Genomic DNA, 23,343 nt, shown 5'->3' with positions numbered 1-23,343 from the left:
ACTATGTACTGATCTATCACAGTGTTTATTCATTGGATCATTTACTCATCATTAATGGACCATCTATTTGATGCCTGCCTTTGCATGATAAGCAGAGGATAATGTAGTAACCATTACCTAGCTCCTACCTCTAGTATCTCACAGTTAAGTCAAGAGATGCCTGAACAGGAAAAATACACCAAAACTTTCTCAAATTGTCTCAAAGGGAGAGCTTGGTAAGCTGAGAGAGAGGGAAAGAGAGAGAGAGGGTCAAGGAGGAGTCCTGGGAACCCCAGAGTGTCTGGAAAGCATTCTTTCGAGGTTGGCCAGTTCCTCAAATAGGAGTCCAGACTTACTGCCAACTTGTCATGTAACCCATTCCCTTCACCCTTACTATAGGTTTGAGCTTGAGCGTGATGTGAACAGAATATCAGAGCTGGAATGGCCTTCAGTGTCATCTACCTTCATTTTATAGAAGGGGGACTTAGGCCCACTGATGGGGAGTTCCCTGACCAAGCACACAAAGCAAAATTTCAGGAGACCAGCACTGGAATTGAGATCTCCTAATTCCAGCAATTCTGTCACTTTTCTCTTTCTTTCTTTAGCTCAGTTACAGAGATTATAAGTGCAATCTATCTTTTCTTTCTTCCAATCCAGCACTGACTGCAGAAACTCTGATTATAGCTTAATGGGAAACTATTTTGTGTGTGTGTTTGTACATGTCTGTGTGTTTGCCATACACATACTCTCCGGCCTGTCTCTGGCCAGGAATAAGCCTAATGAAAACCAAACAACAGAAAGAATCATAAACTTTTAAATCTGTATCATTCCCGAGATTGCATCATACTCTTCCAAGTCTATTATCTCATTACTTCTTCAGGACATCTCCCTGTGAGAGTGTATAGGCCAGGATCATCACCCACTCTTTCCAGGAGAAGGGACTGATGCTCCATCAGTTGAAGAGACTGGGTCAGGATCACACAGCAAGGCAGTAGTGGGTTGGCCTGAGCATCAGATCTCCTGATTCCAAATCTAGCACCTCTAAAGCAGTGCTTGAGGTTCTATTTCAACAGGTCTAATATAAACCCAGAAACTCTGGTGGCATAGTGGTTAAGAGTTTGGCTGCTAACCAAAAGGTCAGCAGTTCGAATCCACCAGGAGCTCCTTGTAAACTCTATGGGGCAATTCTACTCTGTCCTATAGGGTTGCTATGAGTTGGAATCAACTCAATGGCAATGTATTTGGGTTTTTTCTTTTCTTTTTGGTTTGTTACATAAACCTGGAGCCCTGGTGGCAAAGTGGTTAAGAGCTAGACTGCTAACCAAAAGGTCGGCAGTTCCAATCTACCAGCCACACCTTGGAAGCCATATGGAGCAGTGCTACTGTGTCCATAGGGTAGCTATATAAGTCAGAATCAGCTCGACGGTAACAAGCTTGGTTTGGGTTTTAGTATAAATCCACCAAGACTTGCCTTAATGATTCAGAGTGTCTCCAAGCACAGACTGTAAGGATTTTGTCCACTCATCTTGCCAATGCCCAGTGTGAGGTAAATTCCTCCATTCTTCTCTGGACTGTCTCTGACAGCTGATTTTTTCTCTTTTCTATTTATTTGTTTCCTTTAAAATCAGGAATTAGAGAAGCACAACTAAGTTGAGTCCATTCTACCCACCCCAGGACAAACAGCAAAAAAACAAAGAAGTAGGTGACACCAGGACACGCACTGCAGCCCGACTTCACTAATTCATTGTTTTCCAATATATGTTCCTCAGGAACATCAATCCTACGACATGCAACAAGAAAACAGGGTTGAACAGGGTTCCTCTGTCAAACAAGGTCAGTAAAGACTGTACAAGGCATTCCTTAAATCTCTGGGAGATTCATAATGAACATTAGCATGTCCATTAGCATGTTTTGGGAAGTTCTGTAGTAAAGGGCCTCTTTAAAAGGGTTTAAACCATCATTCTCCAAACTTAGCTGACCACAAACCTCTTTTTCCACCTCAGAACGCCTCTTAATATCCTACAAAGCTATTAATCTATAGAAATCTTTGGACAAACCACAATTACTCCATTTTTTTTTTCTTCTAATAGCTACAGACACATCTACTATGGCAACCCAGTACAACTGGTCTGCTGAGACTCGCCATCTCCTTTGACAAAGTAATATTTATTTTCTTTCTGATCTACAATGTTTATATTTATATATATACATAGTTGTTGCTAGGTGCCATTGAGGTGGTTCAGACTCATAGCAACCCTACGTACAACAGAACGAAACACTGCCCAGTAGTGTGCCATCGTCACAATTGTTATGCATGAGCCCATTGTTGCAGCCACTGTGCCAATTCATCTCATTGAGGGTTTCCACCAAGGGTCTTCCTCTTTTTTGCTGACCTTCTACTTTACCAAACATGATGAACATCTCCAGGGACTGATAACAGGTCCAAAGTATGTGAGATGAAGTCTCCCCATCCTTGCTCCTAAGGAGAACTGTGGCTGTACTTCTACCAAGATGGATTTGTTCATTTTTCTGGCAGTCCACGGTATATTCAATATTCTTCGCCTATACCATAACCCTCTCTCTCTCTATGTATATGTTTTTTTTTTCTTTGTTTTCTTATCATAGCTTAACATCTAGGCCTTGATCATCCCTGAGGAAGACCATCTCAATTCTAACCAATAATCTTGAAGCTAGTAAGTTTCTTTCCTCTCAAGTTTATTCATATTGTTCTGTGTGAGAGTCATAACGTTGTAGTAAAGGATCTGCCTCTAACTACTTCTAGAAGAACTTTCTTAAAGTCTCTATCATTTTCCTCAATTGTAAAATAAAACTAATTCCGAAAACTCAAATGATTTTTTTGAAAGATTAAGTGAGATAAAATATTTTACAGTATTTAGTGCAGTATCTGGAAACCCTGGTGGTGTAGTGGTTAAGAGCTATGGCTGCTAACCAAGAGGTCAGCAGTTTGAATCCACCAGGCGCTCCTTGGAAACTCTATGGGGCAGTTCAACTCTGTCCCATAGGGTCGCTATGAGTTGGAATCGGCTCGACGGCAACCGGTTTGGTTTTTAGTACAGTATCTGGTATACAGTCAATGAAAGATGGCTATTATTATTATCCTTGTATAATAATGGGAACCCTGATGGTGCAATGGTTAAAGCATTTGGCTGCTAACCAAAAAGTCAGCAGTTCAAATCCACCAGCTGCTCCTTGGAAACCCAATAGGGCAGTTTTACTCTGTCCTATAGGGTCACTATGAGTTGGAATTGACTCCACGGCAACTTTTTTTTTTGGATAATAATAGCCATTGTGATCATCAAGGCTGTGTATCAACTTGGCTGGGACATGATTCTCAGTAGTTTGGTAGTTACAATGTAGTTTGGCAGTTGTATGATGATGTGATCACTTCCATGATGAGATTCGATACAATATAATCACCTCAGTGATGGTCTCCGCTGTGAGTAGCCAATCAGATGAAAAAGAATTTCCTTGGGGGGTGTGGCCTGCATCCAATATAAGTGGACTCCCTGGCAAGGCTTTGCTTGCTCTGGATCCTGCAGCTGGGTCCTGTTTATATGACTCCAGTACTTGGGACTTGAGCTAGCAGCTTACCTGCCGTCTTGCCTGTTGATCTTGGGATTCATTAACCGTTGCAGCCTAGGAGCAAGAGCCCTGCTTTCTGACCTGTCTATCGTAGGTAGCCTCCAGCCTGACCCACAGACTGGGGACATTCCAGCCTCTACAACCACATGAGCCATTTCCTTGATATAAGTCTCTCTATACAAAAAAAAAAAAAAAAAAAATTTTTATACATATTTGTATACGATTTACTGGTTTTGCTTTTCTAGAGGACCGAGCCTAAGACAGCCATCATTTACTGACTATATACCATTTATTATTATGGCCCTTGTATAACAATACAAAGGACAAAAGAAAGGGCCCTAACTTAGAGTCATTTGAGATCATATTCCAAACCCATCATTTTATCAGCTGAATGTGTTTGGGCCAGTTACATAGCTCCTCTGAGCATCTTCTATAAAAATGGGAAAAATATCTACCTCTTGGGGTCTTTGTGATATCCATCTACGGTCATGTATTAAAAACAAAAGCCCAACACTGTGCTGGCCCACGGTAAATACTTAATAAACTTTTCCTATCATTACATACAGAAACACCTAATGCATTTTATGCTATTCATTCAAGTATACACTGGAAAATCCTCCCGAAAGCCTTTCAAAATCATGCTAAACTAGGAAGGATTATGGAACTACACACAATTTTCTGTATTTGTTTTTATTATTTATAATTTATATTTTATTATCTATCTATCTGTCTGTCCATCTATCTGGCTATTTATCTGCTTACACAGAAGGATGTGGATGGCATCAGGAGCCTGCAGATTATTTTGTCTCCTTTAAAGATTTGCCGAAGGAAAAGTGCGATAGATAATATATTGGATGAAACAGCAGCTTTATGGTTATGGAACAAGATTTGGTTGCTTTGCAGAGAAGTATCTTAGCATCTTGTGAGTTGAAATGGGCTCTGTGGTATTAGTTGTTGTCTGCTATGAGTAACTCCAGTCCTATGTTTTCAACAACCCCTTTAGAATTTTCTTTTTGTAAGATTCTTGGGCTTCTCAAATACAATATTTCTAAGACTGGACTCTTGATCTACCCTCACCCCTAATAAAATACTAAGTTAAAATATATCCCAACCCAATCTCAGGAAAGGAGCCCTGGTGGCGAAGTGATTAAGAGTTCTGGCTTCTAACCAAAAGGTCGGGGTTCAAATCCACGAGCCACTCCTTGGAAACCCTATGGGGCAGTTCCATTCTGTCCTATAGGATCTGTATGAGTCAAAATCGACTCGATGGCACACAGCAACAATAATCTCAAGAAATAAGATATTCCTCATTCTAGATACTCAAACCAGAAATTTAAGAGTCATTGAACAGCTCCCTTTTTTTTTTAAACCCTTTATATCTACTGTATCACCAAGTCCTGTTGATCTTATCTTTAAAACATACCTCCAATGTATCCACTTCTCTGCAAATAATTCTAATCTCTGGTTTATCCTTTGACAATAACCCCTAGCTGAACTTTCTCACTCTTCCTTAATCACTTCTTTGCAGAGCAACTACAGCTATTTTATATCAACACAAATCTGATTGGTTTAGATCTCAGTGAATAAATCCAAACTCCTCAGCATGGGCACAAACCTCTTTATAATCTGGCCCTTGCTTATCTCTCCCGTTGCATCTTCTATCCCTTCTTAATTCAAATTAGGTTGTCTAATTGTACCGTTATGTTGTTGTTGTGTGCCATTGAGTTGATTCCGACTCAGAGACCCCATCATGTGACAGAATAGAACTGCCCCATAGGGCTTCTTATGATGTAATCTTTACGTGAGCAGATTGCCATGTCTTTTTCCTGCAAAGCCACTGGGTAGGTTTGAACTTTCAACCTTTCGGTTAGCTGCTGAGTGCTTAACCATTGCACCACCAGGGCTCCTGGTACTTTATTATAACCTCTTGTAACTGTCACCTCTTGTAATACTTTTCAGTTAGCAATTTTATTTTTATTTGTGTTATTATTCAGCCAAGCTCTCCTACCAGATTATAAGATTCAGAATCACAGTGTCAGGACAGAGACCGACACGTAGTAGAAACACCTAATTGAATGAATAAATGAATGAATGAATGAATTTATTAATGGAGCCTTGGGCCCATAATTCAACTTCTGTGGGTCTCAGTTTTTCCATCGGTAAAACAGAAGCTGTAATAGCTCACTCGTTTTAAATCTCAGTAGTACATCAGATTGATTCACAGAAACTTAGGTAAGTGATTCTGGGAGTATTAGCTGCAAACAGGGGCCCTTGCTGTGTTCATAATCATGAAGGTACCTGGAGACAGTCAACACTTCTATGACTGCTGCTAAGTCCGGAGATTTTATTTTGCTGAGCTCGTTTGTTCACCCTAATATCCCAGAGCCCATATTTCATCCTGAGAGGTGCTTGGCCTAAGGCCGATGAGAAGGAGTCATAGGTGGATGATGCCCAACTTCCAGAAACAGAGTGAGACTGTGCTGACCACGTGCCCTGCTGGCCCGGACTAGGAATAGTGGTATTTGGTCTGAGCTTGGAGAAACAGCTCTCACTCCTGATGCTGTACATCTGCCCTGGTGGGCAGGACGTCAGGATGCAGGCAAGAGCATGCTGGGCAGGCATGGGAGAAGGTCCTACTCAGGAACGGATACAGTCTGGATCATACATTTCAGCAACAGGTTACTGGAAACCATGCTGGCCTGACAGTGCCCTCACTTCCTCAAGCCTTCTCCTTCTCATCTGATTAAATGTACAAAAAGAAAAAAAAAGAAAAAAATTGCTATCCTCTTTTGTGTGTTTACTCTGTTACTTCTTGGAAACAAGAAGCACCAGTTTTAACATCTACTTTCTTCACCCATCAAGATGCTGCTTCATCCTCTGCCAGTAACCATAGCAATGATTATGCTCTTTAAGTTTGCTAAGCATACCCTTGGGGTCAGGCAAGGAGATAGTAACTTGGCTCTAGCATCTATTAACTATGGTACCTTAAATGAGTTAAAAAAAAAAAATTACTTTACCTTAAATAAGTAGCACCTTAAATAAGTAGCACCTTAAATGAGTGAGTTTACCTTTTTGAATTTCAGTTTCCTCATCAAAAACTCAGGCACACTAATACCTATACCTCATCAATAGGCTTGTAAAACATACTGGGCATACATGAGGTATTCACTACATGGTAGTTATTATTAGTAGTAATGGTAGTGCTACTTGTAGTAGGTGCTATTACTAGTACTAGCACATGTGAGAGTGGCTAACCCAGTGACTAAATTTAGGCTCCACTGAGAACAGAAACTGGGTTGATTTGTGTTCACCATTGCATCTTGAGAATGTAGCATGGTTCCTGGCACAGGGCACATACTAAATTAACACTGATAAATATATCTATGCGTAAAGGATGACTCGGAGTAACTTCTTTACAAATGCTAGCTCCCTCCTGCCTCATTGTTTCACCCTGAATTCCAAAAACACTGGGGGATATGTAGGAGGACTGATATTAAAATCTCAATTTAACAGATGAGAAAACTTAAGGTGTGGAGAGATTAAGGACAAGATATAACTTAAGAATATTAATAGGTAGACAACGAAAGTAGAAATGTAAACGGCCAGTATAATTTGAAAAGATGCTCACTCAAGAAAACATAATGAGAACAGCAGGGAGAGTCATGTTTTACCCAACAGATGGGCAAAGATAAAGCATTTGCATTGCATCGAATAGCCGTGGAGAGGTAGAATAACACGTCCTATCATACTGATAAGGAGTCCTGGCAGTGCAGTGGTTAAACTCTGGGATGCTAACTGAAAGTTCGGTGGTTCAAATCCACCAGCTGGTCTGCAGGAGAAAGATCTGGCGGTCTGCTTCCATAAAGGTTACAGCCTTGGAAACCCTATGAGCCAATTCTGCTCTGTCCCGTAGGGTTGCTATAAGCTGGAATTGACTCGATGGCAATGAGTACCATACCGATAAAAAAAAAAAGTGCGATGGTGAAGTGTAAATCAGCTCGTTCTCTTAGAACGTCGTATAGTTATAGCCATTAAAATGAAAAAAGCTCATAGTTTATGACTCAGCAATCCCACGCCTCAGTATCAACCCTAGAGAAATGCTTGCATGTGCCCAAAAGGAGGCTTGTACAAGGTCGTTCACTGTAGTATTTGTTTGTAGTAGAAATACATATGAAATAACCTAAATGTCCATCATTAAAGGTATGGCTGAGTGACCTGCAGCACATTCAAACTATGCAATACAATGCAACAGTTAAAAGGAATGAAGTAGATCTAAGAATCAAAGTGGGTAGATTCCCCCAATTACTACGTTTTCTCTTCAAATCTCTACATTTGATCTGTGATTGAGCATAAATTTCTGCCACAGAATACAGTATGTTGATTCATTGATCCATTTACCAAATGTTTACTGAGAACCCACTTGGTTTCAAGCATCAGCGCTTTCTGTGCTTGGGTATAATCACCTGCTTCCTTGTCTGTTTCCTCCAGCAGACTATGGGTCTAGGAGCCCTGGGATCGGGTCTGCATTGGTTATGGCCGTATTTCTAGTTCTATCACAGTGCATTGTACAGAATAGACAATAAACATTTCTTAAATAAAAAAAAATTACCAAATATGATCATATTAGTTTTTCACTACCCAGTTGGTGAATGAATTCACAAATGGACACACATAAGAATAAAGAATGGGTGCCTGGGTGAGATACAGAAAGAGCCAAGAAAAGAAATGGGGCTGAGGAAAAAAAAAAATGAAGTAGTGTTTCCTTTCAAGAGCCATGAAAACAGTCTGCAAGAGCCACCTGTGCCTTCAGCTGACCCTGATTTGGGCTAAACTTTCCAAATCCTGCCAGACTTACTATGGCATCACATGTCAATGTTATGGCTAAAATCTGGAAGCAAGAGATTCATCTTTTGAGAGGTTCCACTTTGTGCTGCTGCTGCCACATTCTTCACTCACTTCTTTAGCGAGCATTCATGGAGCCTCTATTCTGTTTCATATGAACATGATAAGTTTTGTTCTCAAGAATCTGGACCAGGTGAGAATAAAGACCACAAGCATGGTTAAATAGAATATAATCCAAACAGTGATCAAGCTCCAGGGGTCATATGCTAAGACACCCATGTTCCAAAGAGGCTGGGTTCCCAGTGACGGTAGCTCAGCTTGCCTTCATTATGAGTCACAAGGGGACATTCCTGGTCTCTGTTCAAATGCCACCTCATCAGAGAGGCCTTCTCTGACCACCTATCTAAAATCATTCCATCCTACCCAACTGGGACATTATGCAATTATTTCTTCATGTTATGTTATTACTGTTCTTGTTTGTCTCTCCCAACTATGTTGTAAGAACCAGTGAGAGCAAGGACTATTTCTGCTCTGTTGTTCTGTTCACCCTTGCATCCCTAGTGCCTAGAAAAAGAGTTGGGCTTGTGGTAGGAATCAATAAATATTTCCTGATTGAGTGAAATGATGAATGAACTACAGTTTTGAGTTGATTGATGGGGCGCTGAGTATTTGGAGTACAATAGATTTGAGATCTGATTTGTAAATACTGGAATCAGAGCCACAAGAATTTCCACTCAGATCATACAAACATATCCTTTCCTTATGTTCATTTATTTCCTCTAAGAATTGCATCGAGAATGCCAAGGAGATGAGGTAAAATAGGTAGGGACTGTGTTGGCAGCTTAACAGGTCTGAATGCGAGAGAAGAATCAATGGATTAATGAATTGGGATACACAAACAAATGAGCCAGTTGTGAGAGATGACTTCTAAGAATGCTTCTAGCTCTAAACCGATGATCTTAACAGAGTTGCACGAACAGAATAGCAACACAAACATAGGTGCTCAGCCAGAGAATGAATGACTAAGACCCCAGGCTTTGGGGTTGACAGATCTGTGTAGAAATCTCAGCTCTGTCACTTAATAGTTGTGTAAACCTCTACAATTCACATTCCTTATCTCATTTTCAGGCCTTGACCTGTAGTTTGGGGATAAAACCACCTACCTCATGGGGTTGTTGTGAAGATTAAATCCAATAAGATTATCTGGGTAAAGTTCTTAACACGTTCTTGACACATAGTATGCGCTTAGCAAATTGTAGCTTCTCCATTTTTCTTCACCTGCTAAATTCCTTCTCATTCTTCACCTTAAGATCCCTTCAAAAATATTTATTGAGTGCCTACTTTATGCTCAGAATTGTTCTAGGTGCTTGGAATGTTACCAGCAAACGAACAGGCCAAAAACCCAGTCTTCTGGGAGTTTATATTCTAGTCCTAAATTTAGACCTCAATTCCTCCAAATTTGGGTTAGAAACCTCTGACACTGTGTCTGTTTCTTCCATCAGAGCATTATTATACTGCAGTGACATTGCTTGCTTCTCTCTCTATTCCCATACAGTGTGAGCACCATGAGGTCAGGCTCCAAGCTGGTCTTATTCATGGCAGTATCTCTGTCCCAACACCCTGGATGGCACCTAATGGATACTCAGTAAATATCCATTGAATGGATTAATGGATAGATGGGAGGAAAGATGGATAGATGCATAACAAGAGTGAGCTGTTGTTCAACTCACTGGTTTGCTTTAAGCCTCACTTTCTCTACGAAAATGCTATGATTTGGCATAGTTTTATCCAGAGTCTTTGCCTCTCAGAGAAATCCGAAGCTACCACGTAGTCCCAAGGAGCACAGTGCTCAGTACAGAAGCACTTGATAGCCAAGTTGGGAAACAGAAGATTCCTTGCTCTTTCTTCTTAGCCAGAGGCATAAAGAATTTGTCTTTGCTGGACCCCAAGGGTAGGTCACAGGAGCTGATTATGGGTTAGTGGCCTGTGAGTTGTAATCTTGTATCTTCTACTTGCTGTATGTAGAATTTTGGCCAGATTAGATATATTTCTCAGCTCTAAACTTCTGCCTTTGTGTTACTACAGTGGGAGTCCCTGAGTATTACAAATGACAAACACTCTCAGCTGCTAACCAAAAGGTTACAGGTTTGAGTTCAGCTATTCAAAACTGTATGGAGCACAGTTCTACTGTAACACACATGGGGTGGCCGTGAGCCAGAACTGACTCAATGGCAGCTGGTGGTGGTGGTAGGTTACTGCAACAGAAGGTAGTGTGGTATAGTGATTGTCTGAACTGTCAGAAGCGGGATTAAACCAAAACCAAACCCATTACTGTCGTGTCGATTCTGACTCCTATCAACCCTATAGGACAGAGTGGAACTGCTTCATAGGGGTATCCAAGAAGAGGCTGGTGGATTCTAACTGCTAACCTTCTGGTTAGCAGCTGAGCTCTTAACCACTGTGCCACCAGGGCTCCAGAAGTGGAATTTAGAACTAGACCTGAGTTTTAAACCTGGCTCTGCCATTACTAGTTGTATAAGGTTGGGAAAATCACTTCTTGGAGCTTCGGTTTCCTCACATGCCTCATAATATTGTCATGAGAATTAAATGGTATTAGTGTTTGTAAGGCACTTAGAGCTGTGTATATACTCAGTATATTATTATTGTTATTTACACACCACACATCTCACCAGAGCATCCAGAACTAGTGGGTACCAATTCTTACAGACAAGCTGCTGAATTTCTTTCACAACAACAACAACAAAAATGAATGAGTCACCATTACATAAGAACAACATCTATCCACAGAGGAAAGTTTAAAAGTTAATTGTCTCCTTATTTTACAGATGGAAAAACTGAGGCCCCAATCTATGACCCAAAGTGCCTTAACATCACGTGGTGAGTTGGTAGCAGAGTTGAGGCTGGGCCACTTTCCCTCTGAAAGTGGCCATTCTTGTTCACTGGAGGGGTTTCTACTTAAGGGGGGAGTTCTGCATTTCTTCCTTGCCCTGGCCAAAAGTAATCAGTCTACTAGAAATTTCCCTGGGGTAAGCATAGAAGCCTTTCTCTTCATCAGTGTCATACCTTGGGAAACTATCTCCTGTGTAGATAACAGAAAAAATAAATATTTTTGTTAAGAGAAAAAAATGAAGACAAAGATCAAAGGGAATCATGCAATGGGTTGAGTCAGGAAAGAAAAGGAAAGCATTTTTTCCCTCTCTCCTCTTTTTCTCCAAAACAGTCTTTATATAGAACTTGCATAAGAGCCAATTTATTTGATATGGAAAAAATGTGAAAGCAGCAAAATACACACACACACACACACACACACAAAGAGGTATTTGTGGTGGGGCTCAGAACTCAAATTATCAAGAGATAAAGGAGTTGAAATGGTAGCTGGACTTGGAATGATGGATTTTGCTTTTTTCTGTCTCAGAGAACATGCACATTAGGAAGTCCAGTCCAGCCCAAGTCTCCAATAAACTCCTTGGGACTCAAGAGACACAAAGAGGAGGGTTGATCCATGCCTCAGTCTATCTCTTGTGATTGGCACATAACCTGTTGCCATCAAGTCAATTCTGACTCATGGTAACCCCATGTGTTACAGAGTAGAACTGCTCCATAGGCTTTCCTTGGCTGTAATCTTCAGAGAAGCAGATTGCCAGGCCTTTCTTCCGTGGCACTGTTGGGTGGGTTTGAACCACCAACCTTTTAATTAGTAGCAGAGTGCAAACCGTTTGTACTACTCAGGGACCTGTTTGGCATATACCAAAACCAAACCCATTGCTGCCGAGTCAATTTCAACTCATAGTGGGCCTACAGGACAGAGAACTTCCCCATAGGGCTTCCAAGGCTGTAAATCTACAAGCGCAGACTCCCACATCTTTCTTCCACAGAGTAGCTGGCGGGTTGGAATCACTGGACTTTCAGTTACCAGCTGAGTGTTTTAACCACTGAGCAACCAGGGCTCCTTGTTTGTTACAGACTAGGCACTAAAGAAAAATCTGGTGAATGAATGAAAGATTAACGGTGTATAAGAGTGTGAATCTGAATAGCGTGGTTCAAAAGAAAATGGGCACAGAGCCTTGCCATATTTATCAAGCGGCTAAGGTTCCCAGCACTAAAGCATGAGTGTTTTAGGAAATGGACCTTGCCTGAATCATCCCGGTAATCCTCAGCTCCTGGTACGCTCAGGCATAGAGAGTGATCTCAATACATATTTGTAAACTGAATGTGTAATTGTATGAGTGAAAGAGACTGTGGAGATACTTGCTTTTTTCAGGTCACACAGAGCAGTGGGTATTAAAATTTAACCAGTTTCAGAATCACCTGGAGAGGCCCTGCACCAAAAGTTTCTCAATCAGTAAGTGAGTTGGGACCTGAGAACTTGCATTTCTGTCATGTTTCCAGGTGATGCTGATGTTGCAGGTCAGGGACCACACTTTAAGAACCCAGTTAGTGCACTGGTTATTAACTTGCATGATACAATCACCTGGGGATATTTTAAGTCCTGAGGGTCAGGCCATATCCTTACCAGTTAAATAAATGGGAAAAGGGAGGATGCTGAGGAGACAGGTGAGTTGCAGGCAGTTTTAAAATGCCCTACGTGTGTGCAGTGTGCAGCCAAATGTGAGAACACTAATTTAGTGCAACTTCCTCCTTGTAGAGTTGAGGCACTGAGGACCAGAGAGGATAAGTGACTTGCCTAGGGTCACGGAGCTGTTACTTCTTCAGTTTAATTCTACCTATCCACACTTATCAACCCCTGTCAGCTCCCACAGGCTGATAACTCTAGGCAAAAAAATGAAACCAGTGTTTAAACTGAGGTTTCGAGATGTCTATTATTTCTTCTCTCTATTCTATGAAGAAATTTTAAGCAGATACATACTTACAGAACTTTATCTCTCTACACAAGTGAAGAGATGAGAAAGACAGAGTTATGGTACTATACTATTCCATAACGACTAATATTTTCAAGGTAAGGAAATCCTTCAAATGTTAAGTACATGCTCAGAAACAAACCAAGTGCTCTCTCTGAGTTCTTAAACCAATGTTCTTCATCTCTGAATCAGTGAGTGGGCAAGGGTTTGCTTGTGATGTGCACATTAATTGCTGGCATGCAAAAGGAAGTGCTGGCAAAGTGTTTGGAAGTGGTTCTATCTCTTAAAAAACATTAAAAATTTCCTCTAGAACTTGGTTTCTATTAATGATTGGCTTAGTAAATATTTTCAGGTAGACAGAGCAGAGATTGTGTCTTACATTGTTTTCAAACTAAACGAAGAACCATGAAAGGCTCACAGAGACCGTTGACTTTAGCATTTTCATCATATGGAAGAAGAAACTGAGCCTCAGAGGGATTGATTACTTGTCAACATTAGTAGATGGAATGGCTGGAACCAGAAACCAGACATTTGACTCCTGAGCTATTCTTCTTTCCAACACTCAAAGTGTTTCCAGTCAATGTCCCTTGTGCATAGCGTGTGTTCAAAAAATGTTTACTGATTGACTACATAGACTCTTAGTACCCAAATCAGGTGGCTACGTCTCCCCCATTTGTTAGATTGAAAGCAGAAGTTGGCATCCCATTTTTAACTGAACCCTGGTTCAATGCATTGCCTTTGCAGTCAGGAAAGGATTCAAATCCTGATTTCACCACTTCCTAACTGTGTGATCTTAGACAAGTGACTTCATATCTCTAAGCTGTAGTTTCTTTCTCTGTAAAGTGACAATGATAATAGGGCTGCAGTTGTTGAGAGGATGAAATGAGTAAAAGATGTAAAGAGCTTAGCCCATGGCCTGGTACACAGTAAAGCACTCATGACTTCATTCTAAGGTGGCTTCTCTCATCGCATAAAACACAAACCCTGAGGATATTTGAGGGAAGGGGTGAGAGAGAGATGGCTTGAAAAACTAACATGAGGAGATAAGCACTATCTCACATAAAAGCTGTGATAGTATCCTGTGATTATCCATAAGCAAGAAAGAAGGAACCATTGAGACCTAGAGCTACAATGGCCCTTGAAGATCAGATGGTTCTGAACCTCTCTCCTACCTCAGAAAATAAAACAAAACAAACATCTTGACTGGTGATGTTAAGCTTTCAGCAAAATTCTGATGTGAATACCCAGGAGTGTGCCCAATTTCCAGCCAACCCACTATAACTTCACCCCCGTCTCATCCACTGAAAAAACAATCAGAATGCATGAAATCTTCTTCAATTTGACATGAAAAGTAAATCATTAGCAAACTTTAGTTCTTCTTCCACTTTCATTACTAATAAATAACTTTCTCATTGCTAATCTCATCCAGCCTGTTTCATCTTATTGTTGGGGAAACTAAGTTTCAGAGAGGTCAATGAGGTTAGAGTCAGAGCTGTCAAGAAAATACAGGCCTCTTGGCTTCTCGTCCATTGCTGTTCCCACCATAGGTACTCTGCCTTGTTATGGCAATTCTACATCTAATGCTGGGTGACAAATCATCAGAAGTAAGTCTGGCTGTGATGACCCTTCTCCTCCTAGTCCAGATCCCTCTGACCCTCCTCACATCCCTCCATGGCCCACCCACTTAATCATCTCCTTATCTAGAGAGTACACTTACATGTCCTTGAATCTTCTATTGAGGTGTAAGGTGGAGGCCACGTCCATTTTGAGAGGAGGGTCCCGGACCACTTTATACTGCAGGGGCTTACACTCAAGGCAAAGTGGGCTGTCTGCAATGGAGGTCAGCATGGCGGCATCAATCTCCAGGTGCTCATCCAGTGTGTAGATCTGGATACCATACACCTCCTCGCCCACATCCAGGAGTTTGATGGTCAGTGGAACATCACAGAAGACATTCTGAGGGCCCAGGGAGACATTCTTCCCACTGACAGTCAACAGTTTGATGTCATTGACAGCCCCACTAGAGTCCCAGTCAGTGGAGACAAAAGTCACCCAGATGGTCAGAGATTCAGGGACCAATGGGTAGCGGAATTCCAGTTCGAGGTAGCAGCCTTGTGGCTCAGGGCAGGCTGGAGGGACCGTGTGTGGGTTGACAGCAGAGTTTGGGCTCCAGGTGTGGACACTGGACTTACAGGGTTGTTCAACATCTGGGTGACCTGTGGAGAACAGATAATGGAATGAGCTCCTGAGGATAGGCCTTCAGTCTGGTCCTCAGAGCTTCCTACAGGCTTTAGGAGAGATTGGCCTAACTAGAGCTCAGGCAGACGGGGAACGAATGTGCTGTCTGTGCAGCATCTAGCTTGTCCCCATCTCTGCAATACAGATCTTGTATAAATCATCAGACATTTGGTCAAAAATACAATCAAATCAGAATCTTACTATTGAGTCCATGTCCAAACTTTCCTTCTTCATCTCCTACTTGGAGCCTTTGCTGACTAGGGTGGAAAGAAGGAGGGGACACGCATTTGCTACCGGATACACTAAGTCCCATCAACTTGTTTAATTATTGCAAGGACTCATTTCACAGTCGATGAAACTAAGGCTCACCAACATGGAGTGAATTACACAAGGTGACACAGATTGAAGTGTAAAGGTCAGAATCAGAGCCCAGTTCTGTCTCATTGCAAAACTTGTCCTTTTCTTTATTTGCCATATTGGCTGCAGAGGCCAATAAAATAAATTAGAATCCACGTGATACTGCCTTTGGTACAACCAACCTGAAACGTCAGAGGAGCCAGAAAACCTCACTCAAAGAGGAGGTGAACATAGATATAATCTAGCCCTTGGACTGAAGATTCTGGGAGAAAACTGTCTAGAACCGTGAAAGACAGAGCTGGAAGGCAGCCTTGGAGCCATCTTATCTCTTCTCCTCCCCTTCCCCACATGAGGTCATTCCATACCGGAGCTTCTCTGTGCTCTGTCCAGTTTGACTGGGGGTGGGGGGGGAGCGCTGGTTAGAGAGGGGGGAAAGAAAAGGAGGGATTCTTCTAGTCTTTTCCCAGGGAGAGGATGTCTCATCCCCACTGATCTCAGCCTGCAATGACTTCTGAATTTTTCTCTGCTGAGATCACTAGTCTTAGACCCTCAGAGAGCTCTCTCTTGCACTGTTGAGAAAAGTAATCAGGCCTCAATGTAACAATTGGCTTTAATTTATTTAAAGGAGTCCGGTGAGAGGGACAGATCAGCTGGTGAGTGTAGGATGAAGAACCTCAATTTGTTCTACTAGCCACTTTCTTTTTTCTTTAACATCAGTGGCCAGAGGGGGCTGGCGTGCTGAACATTTCTAAAGCAAAAGGGTAACAGCAATCTTTGTCTGAAGAGGAAGCACCACAATATGAAAGCTAGAAAGCCACTGGAGGTGGGAAAGCAATTCCAGTGCAGGCTATAAATGCTTCCTTCTTTCTCACTTCTGCCCAGGCAAGGGAGAAGAAGGAAGCCACAAAGTGGAGATGACGAAGAGAAGAGAAAAAGAAAGGGGGAACAAAGAAAATGCACAAAGGTATCTTAGATGTCCTAAGGCAGAACAAGAAGCAATGTGGATAATGGCAAAATTCCCTCCACTCCTCCCTGGCTTGGTTTACTCGTTTATTCACAGCAACCATTGGCTAGAAGTGATTCTTAGTTTGGTGTGAAGCACAAATAAGCCTCTTCACCTAAGCTGACACTTTTCTTATCGTTTACTCTCCAACCACTGAGTTCCTGACTCTTGACTTTGTGGGTTGTTGGCACATGTACATCATCTACTCAAACAAACTTTTATTGAGGGCAGCACTTTATAGCATATGAGTATATTCCCTAGCTATTGTTTAGCTCATCTGATTGTCACCAAAATCCTTTAATGTAGTTGTCATTTTTGCTTCTGTTTTTTTTTTTTTTTTTAATAGCTGTTTCACTCAGTGCATATATACTCCACTTAACACAATGCCTGGCCCATAGAAAGTCCACATTAAGTATTTGTTGAACTTTACTGTTGAATGAATAAGGCTGATTAAGTAATTTTCCCAATGTCACCAGCTAAGAAGTGATAGTACCAGAACCTGAATCTGAATTTGAGTTTCTGCTTCATTTGGCTATGTCACATGTACATCTCTATCATGATTGCTTGGTTTTTGATCCACTACACTGCTTTAAACCTGTGCTGTCCAATATAGTAGAACTAGTCACATAAGACTGTTAAAATTAAAATGAATTAAAATAGAACACAATTAAAAATTCAGTTCTTCAATCACACTTGCTACATTCCAAGTGCTCAACGGCCACATGTACCAACTGTATTGCATAGTGCAAAGACAGAAAATTTCCATCATTACAGAAAGTTCTATTGGGCAGTGCGGCCATAAGCTATGACACTAAACTGCCATAACATCTAGAATATCACTTATTTCTAGGTCCCATATTATTTTGTCCCAGGATTTTAATATTATTATTATTAATGCCTTAATTTTTTCTTTATCAAAGTAATTTGTGCTCAGTGTAGAAAATTTGGAAAGCAAGAACAGTATAATGAGTTGAGAAAAAATCACATTATCCTACAAATTTAAAGAAATAATTCCATCTTTTCTCTTATTTCTTTCCAGTTTTTATTTCCATGCACTCTTTTTACTTTGTGCAGTTATTCTATAATTTATTTCACATAAAACGGAATTTATGTAACAAATGGACTGATTCAAAGCTTAACATTACAACGATAGACTTGGAGAGTTTCCTTCTATTGTTACTATTATTATTATATATATATACATATATTTTAACACCTACTAAATTTGAGCTGTTAAGATAAGGGCTGAAAATACACAAATAAATGTCACATGGTGTCCAACATTAAGGTCAATGTCATATATGAAGGATGGTGAGCCATACATAATAGATACTATCATAAAAAATGCAATGATCATTTATGAGCTTCCACTAAGGGCGAAGCACCATGGCAGGTGCTTTATTTACTCCATGCCATTTCATCACAAACATTCCCACTAGACAGATAGGTATCATGATCTCCATCTTAAGATCAAGGAACTAAGAGTCAGAGCATGTAGTCACTTGCTCAACGCTACTCACTAAACTGGAAGAATTGGTCATTTGTACCCAGGTTTATCTGAGTCTAAAACCTGTGCCAATTCTATCAAGCCATGGTATCTAAAAGGGGGTACATAGAGAGTCCTACAGCAGTAGAAAAGAAAGAGACTCATTTCAAACTGAAGAATTAAAAACAAGATCCATGGAGAAAGAATTCCCACCATGTGCCATTTATTATGCCAAGGGTTTTCCATGTGTTGACTCCTTTGATTCTTGCAAAATGCCTGTGAGGAGGGTATACTACCATTCCCATTTTATAGAGAGGGAAATGAGACAAGTTGAAGTAACCTGAGGAAGGTCACAGGGACAATAAGAGGTGGAATTAAAGCCAAGAGAGAGGAAGTAACTGGCTGAGGTTACCAACGGTCGGTATCATACCATGTTATGTTATTCAATGCATAGACTTTTCTCGTTTGATGATAAGCTTTTTGAGGCAGTCTCATGTCTTCTCCATATCTTTAAACCTGGCTGTGTAGAGCTCAGCAAGGCCAAGTGTGTGAATGAATGAACTTGTCTAACCTCACCAGACAGAATCCTGATGAACCCTCCAATGAGATCCTGGACCTTTTTCTATTCTGCAAAGAAAACTTCTAAGCTTACTTTGGAGAACATTGTGCACTTCTTCGTAGGCAAAATAATTAGAACAACAGCAGTTCCTGCACTTGCCTCCTCCCTTACTTCTGATATTATTTCTCTTTTACTCCTCTATGGTTCTACCATATCTGATGCTTCCACTACCACAAATTCAGTTTCTATGACTTCTTTGTTTATCACAATTACTCCTATTTTGGCTATTGCTATACAAATACTGGAAACTCTGGTGGTGCAGTGGTTAAGTGCTACGGCTGCTAACCAAGAGGCTGGCAGTTCGAATCCACCAGGCACTCCTTGGAAACTCTATGGGGCAGTTCTACTCTGTCCTATAGGGTCGCTATGAGTCGGAATCGACTTGACGGCAGTGGGTTTGGTTTTTCTTTTGGTTTTATGTAAATATTACTTTTCATGTTCTATTACTACTTTCACTAAAATCACATCTAATTATGGTAACCCCAACTTACTAATTAATTCTACTACAAGTAGCTCTACTTTTATCACCATCCAGATACTATGCTTATTGCTGGGGACACAGCCATGAACCTTCAAGATATGTTCCCTGATCTCCTAAAGCTTACTATCTAGTGAGAAAGCCAGACAATTAAGGGAGAATGTACAATAGATCATGGCGTGTGTTATGACAGAAAAAGCAGAGAGAGTTGAGGGAGCAGACATCAGGGCCCAAGCCTGTTGAGAGTTGCCTTCAACCACTTGCTCTGCCGTGGCCTCATTATCGCTCCACCTCTCCCAAGCATATCGACATCTCTTATCTCATTCTATCCTATATAAACCTCTGCTGGTAGGTGAAACAGACGCAACTATCTCCATTTGACAGATGAGGAAGCCAGAGTAGGGAGTGTGTCTTACTTATATGCCAGAGCTGGGACTAGAACAAAGGTCCTGAATTCTTCTGTTCCAGAGCTTTTCTCACATGATCCTCCTGCCTGTAGAATCTGGACTGCATTTAGCCTAGCAGCATTTAGCTCCAGATTCCGTAGTGCAAATCGGTAGTGCTAACTAAGTAAATGGATGGGGCCCTGGTGGCTCAGTGGTTAAGTGTTTGGCTGCTAACCAAAATGGATGGGAAGTAATACAAAATATTAGAAAGGTCCCACAAATCAGGTTATGTCATGGTGTTGATAGTAATAGTAATGTCAGTTATTTTCCAGAATCTGGGATAAATAGCCATGCCACGTTATTCTCCTAACTAACTCTGCATCTGTGGTCACACGTTTTTTCTTCTTATCTATAAAATAAAGCAGTTAGGTGACGTGGCATCTAAGTATTTGAGAGTCAATGCCTGCATCCACTGAGGATTCTTGGGCCTTCGTCTATGAAGGCCATTGGCTTCAGGACTTGGCACAAGTGCAGACTCTATATATGGAGGATGAGTGATAATCCCTTGAACCTTGCTGGGTTCTCCTTTAAGGATTGCCTGGTATACAAAATTCCTTAGAACCTTCATGTCAGCTTATTTTCCCTTCATTCTTGTGATCACACATTATTTTGGATGGAATCCAAAGTTGGTTGGATAATTTTATGGCCATGAATGGCATCTGGGATGGTGAGATTGGACTGATAGGTTCTGTACTTGACGTCATGCTGAGGCTTGCTGCCTGATAGTGGGTGCCAGGTGAACATTTCACCCTCTCCATAGGCTTTCTCCTAGAATTGGCAAGGAATGGAGCTGTCTTTCTCCCTTTTCTGGAGAAATCAGTTTTCAATAGTAGGAAGCCACTGGAGAGTAAAGATGACAAATCTTTTTGGATCATTCTTCCTCCCTGGTTTCTTATTAATCAACAGATAGACTAAATGCTTTCCAAAGGACAGGAAGGTTAAGTCAGGCCATTATTGTCAGGTCAGTAAACAGGAGTAGAAATCTTAGCAAAGCTGGTGTTTTCCTGGTTATCAGAGACAAACTCTTAGACATAAAAGGGCCCCTAGGGTCATCCAGTCCAACTCACCACCAAGGCAGCAATCTCTTTAATAATACCAGGCTTCATGGCATTGACCATCATCTATGTGTCAAGCACTTAACGTGCCCAGCTCTTTTCATCCTGCCAATAAGTTCATGACACAGGTCTTATGAGACTCATTTTACAGAAGAGAAAACTGAGACTCAGGTGGCCCAGTAATTCCCTAGTGGATGTAGAATATTAGATGATACTGTTGGCCTCGTCAATGTGCTAGGCTTTGAAGAAATGGAAGGTAGGTCAAAATATCAGCTACACTACTTCTGAGTTCTGTCACCAACTGTAATTATACTTAGGTTGCAGGATTGCTATGAATATCCAATGGTATAAAATCTATTATTGATGCTCAAAAATATATTAGCTCAGTTCTAAAAAATAAGGTGAAATTGAGGAAAATATTGGGAGTAGGAGGCATTCCAAGCAAAGACAATCATTTGCGCAAAGGCGTGGAGGTGAGAGAGAATGTGAGTTAAGATGACTTTTTGAGTACACTGAGAAAGCAGTAAGTAATGAGGCTGGCAAGCTAAGCAGAGCCCAGGATATAAAGGGTCTTGCATGTCACATTAAGGAAACTGAATTTTTACTGAGTGCAATAGGGAGCTACTAAGGGATTTTAGGCAAGCAAGTGACATAAGATTTGTCTTTTAAAAAAAACTACTGAAAGATACATATATCATCCATCCATCCATCAATCCAATCCATCAATCCAATCCATCCATCCACCCACCCACCCATCCATCCATCCATCCATCCATCCATCCATCCATCCATCCATCCATCCATCCATCCATCCATCCATCCATCCATCCATCCATCCTTTTAAAAAATAATTACTGAAGATCTGGTCTGTGGCTGGTGCCATGGCCTAGAAAAAGGAAGCATCAGAGGACATGAGGACAGGTCAGAGTTTCTAAGGAGGAAAAATGGACATGGGTAAGAGATTGATGCATGTGTGGTGGTGTGCAGCAATAAGGGCAGAGGCAAAGAAAGGAAGAGAGTAAGAAAGGAGGAAAGCCAAGGAGGGAGGATAAAAGGGAAGGAGGGAGGAAAGGAGAGAGGGAAGAAGGGGGGGGAAGGAGGACAAAGGGTAGAAGGAAAGGAGGCAGGGGGGATGGGAGGGAGGTAGAAAGGAAAAAGGAAAAGAGAGGAAAGGAGAAAAGAGAAGAGCAAAGGTCCAGTTACTCCATTATTAAAAAAAAAAACACCTTTTTATATACATGGTGTTGGTTGTTGTCAGGTACTGTCAAGTCCACTCTTACTCATACCAACACTGTGTACAATAGAATGAAATACTGCTGGGTCCTGCGCCATCTTCACAATTGTTGTTATGTTTGAGCTCCTTGTTGCAGCTGCTGTGTCAACCCATCTCATTGAGGGTCTTCCTCTTTTTTGCTGACCCTCTACTTTACCAAGCATGACGTCCTTCTCCAAGGACTGGTCCCTGGTCCCTCCTGACAACATGACCAAAGTATGTGACACAAAGTCTTGCCATCCTTGCTTCTAAGGAGCATTCTGGCTGTACTTCCTCCAAGACAGATTTGTTCGTTCTTTGGGCAGTCCATGGTATATTCAATATTCTTCACCAAAATCATAATTCAAAGGCACCAATTCTTCTTCAGTCTTCTCTATGCATTGTCCAGCTTTTGCATGCATATGAGGTGATTGAAAACACCATGGCTTGGATCAGGTGCATCTTAGTCCATCTTTGCTTTTTTAACTGTTTAAAAGAGGTCTTTTGGAGCAGATTTGCTCAATGCAATTCATCACTTGATTTCTTGACTGCTGCCTCCATAGGCACTGACTGTGGATTCAAGTAAAATGAAATCCTTGGCAACTTCAATCTTTTCTCTGTTTATCATGATGTTGCTTATTCATTCAGTTCTGAGGATTTTTGTTGTCTTTATGTTAAGGTATAATCCATACTGAAGGCTATGGTCTTTGATCGTCATCAGTAAGTGCTTTAAGTCCTCTTCATTTTCAGCAAGCAAAGTTGTTTCATCTGCATATCACACTTGTTAATGAGTCCTTCTCCAATCCCAGTGCCCCAATTCTGACACCACATTCTTCTTCTTATAGTCCAGCTTCTCAAATCATTTGCTCAGCATACGGATTGAATAAGTATGACGAAAGGATGCAACACTGACGCACACCTTTCCTGACTTTAAACCACACAGTATCCTTTGTTCTGTTTGAATGACTGCCTCCTGGTTTATGTATAAGTTCTACATGAGCACTATTAAGTGTCCTGCAATCCCCATTCTTTGTAATGTTATCCATAATTTGTTATGATCCACACAGTCAAATGCCTTTGCAAAGTCAATAAAACACAGGTAAAC

At 41.1% G+C, this 23,343-nt stretch overlaps 1 protein-coding gene across 1 annotated transcript in view; it reads right to left on the bottom strand.

Annotated features, from left to right (window-relative positions):
• Positions 1 to 23,343, bottom strand: part of PAPPA (pappalysin 1) — a 279,871-nt gene that overhangs the window by 168,445 nt on the left and 88,083 nt on the right. The window contains exon 7 of the mRNA XM_049897266.1: positions 15,022 to 15,520. Within this exon, the coding sequence (XP_049753223.1) occupies positions 15,022 to 15,520 (499 nt within the window). The remainder of the gene's footprint in view (positions 1 to 15,021; positions 15,521 to 23,343) is intronic.

Source organism: Elephas maximus, chromosome 9 (assembly GCF_024166365.1).
Source record: "Elephas maximus indicus isolate mEleMax1 chromosome 9, mEleMax1 primary haplotype, whole genome shotgun sequence".
NCBI classification, from domain to species: Eukaryota; Metazoa; Chordata; class Mammalia; order Proboscidea; family Elephantidae; genus Elephas; species Elephas maximus.
This window is presented reverse-complemented; position numbering and strand designations above follow the sequence as displayed.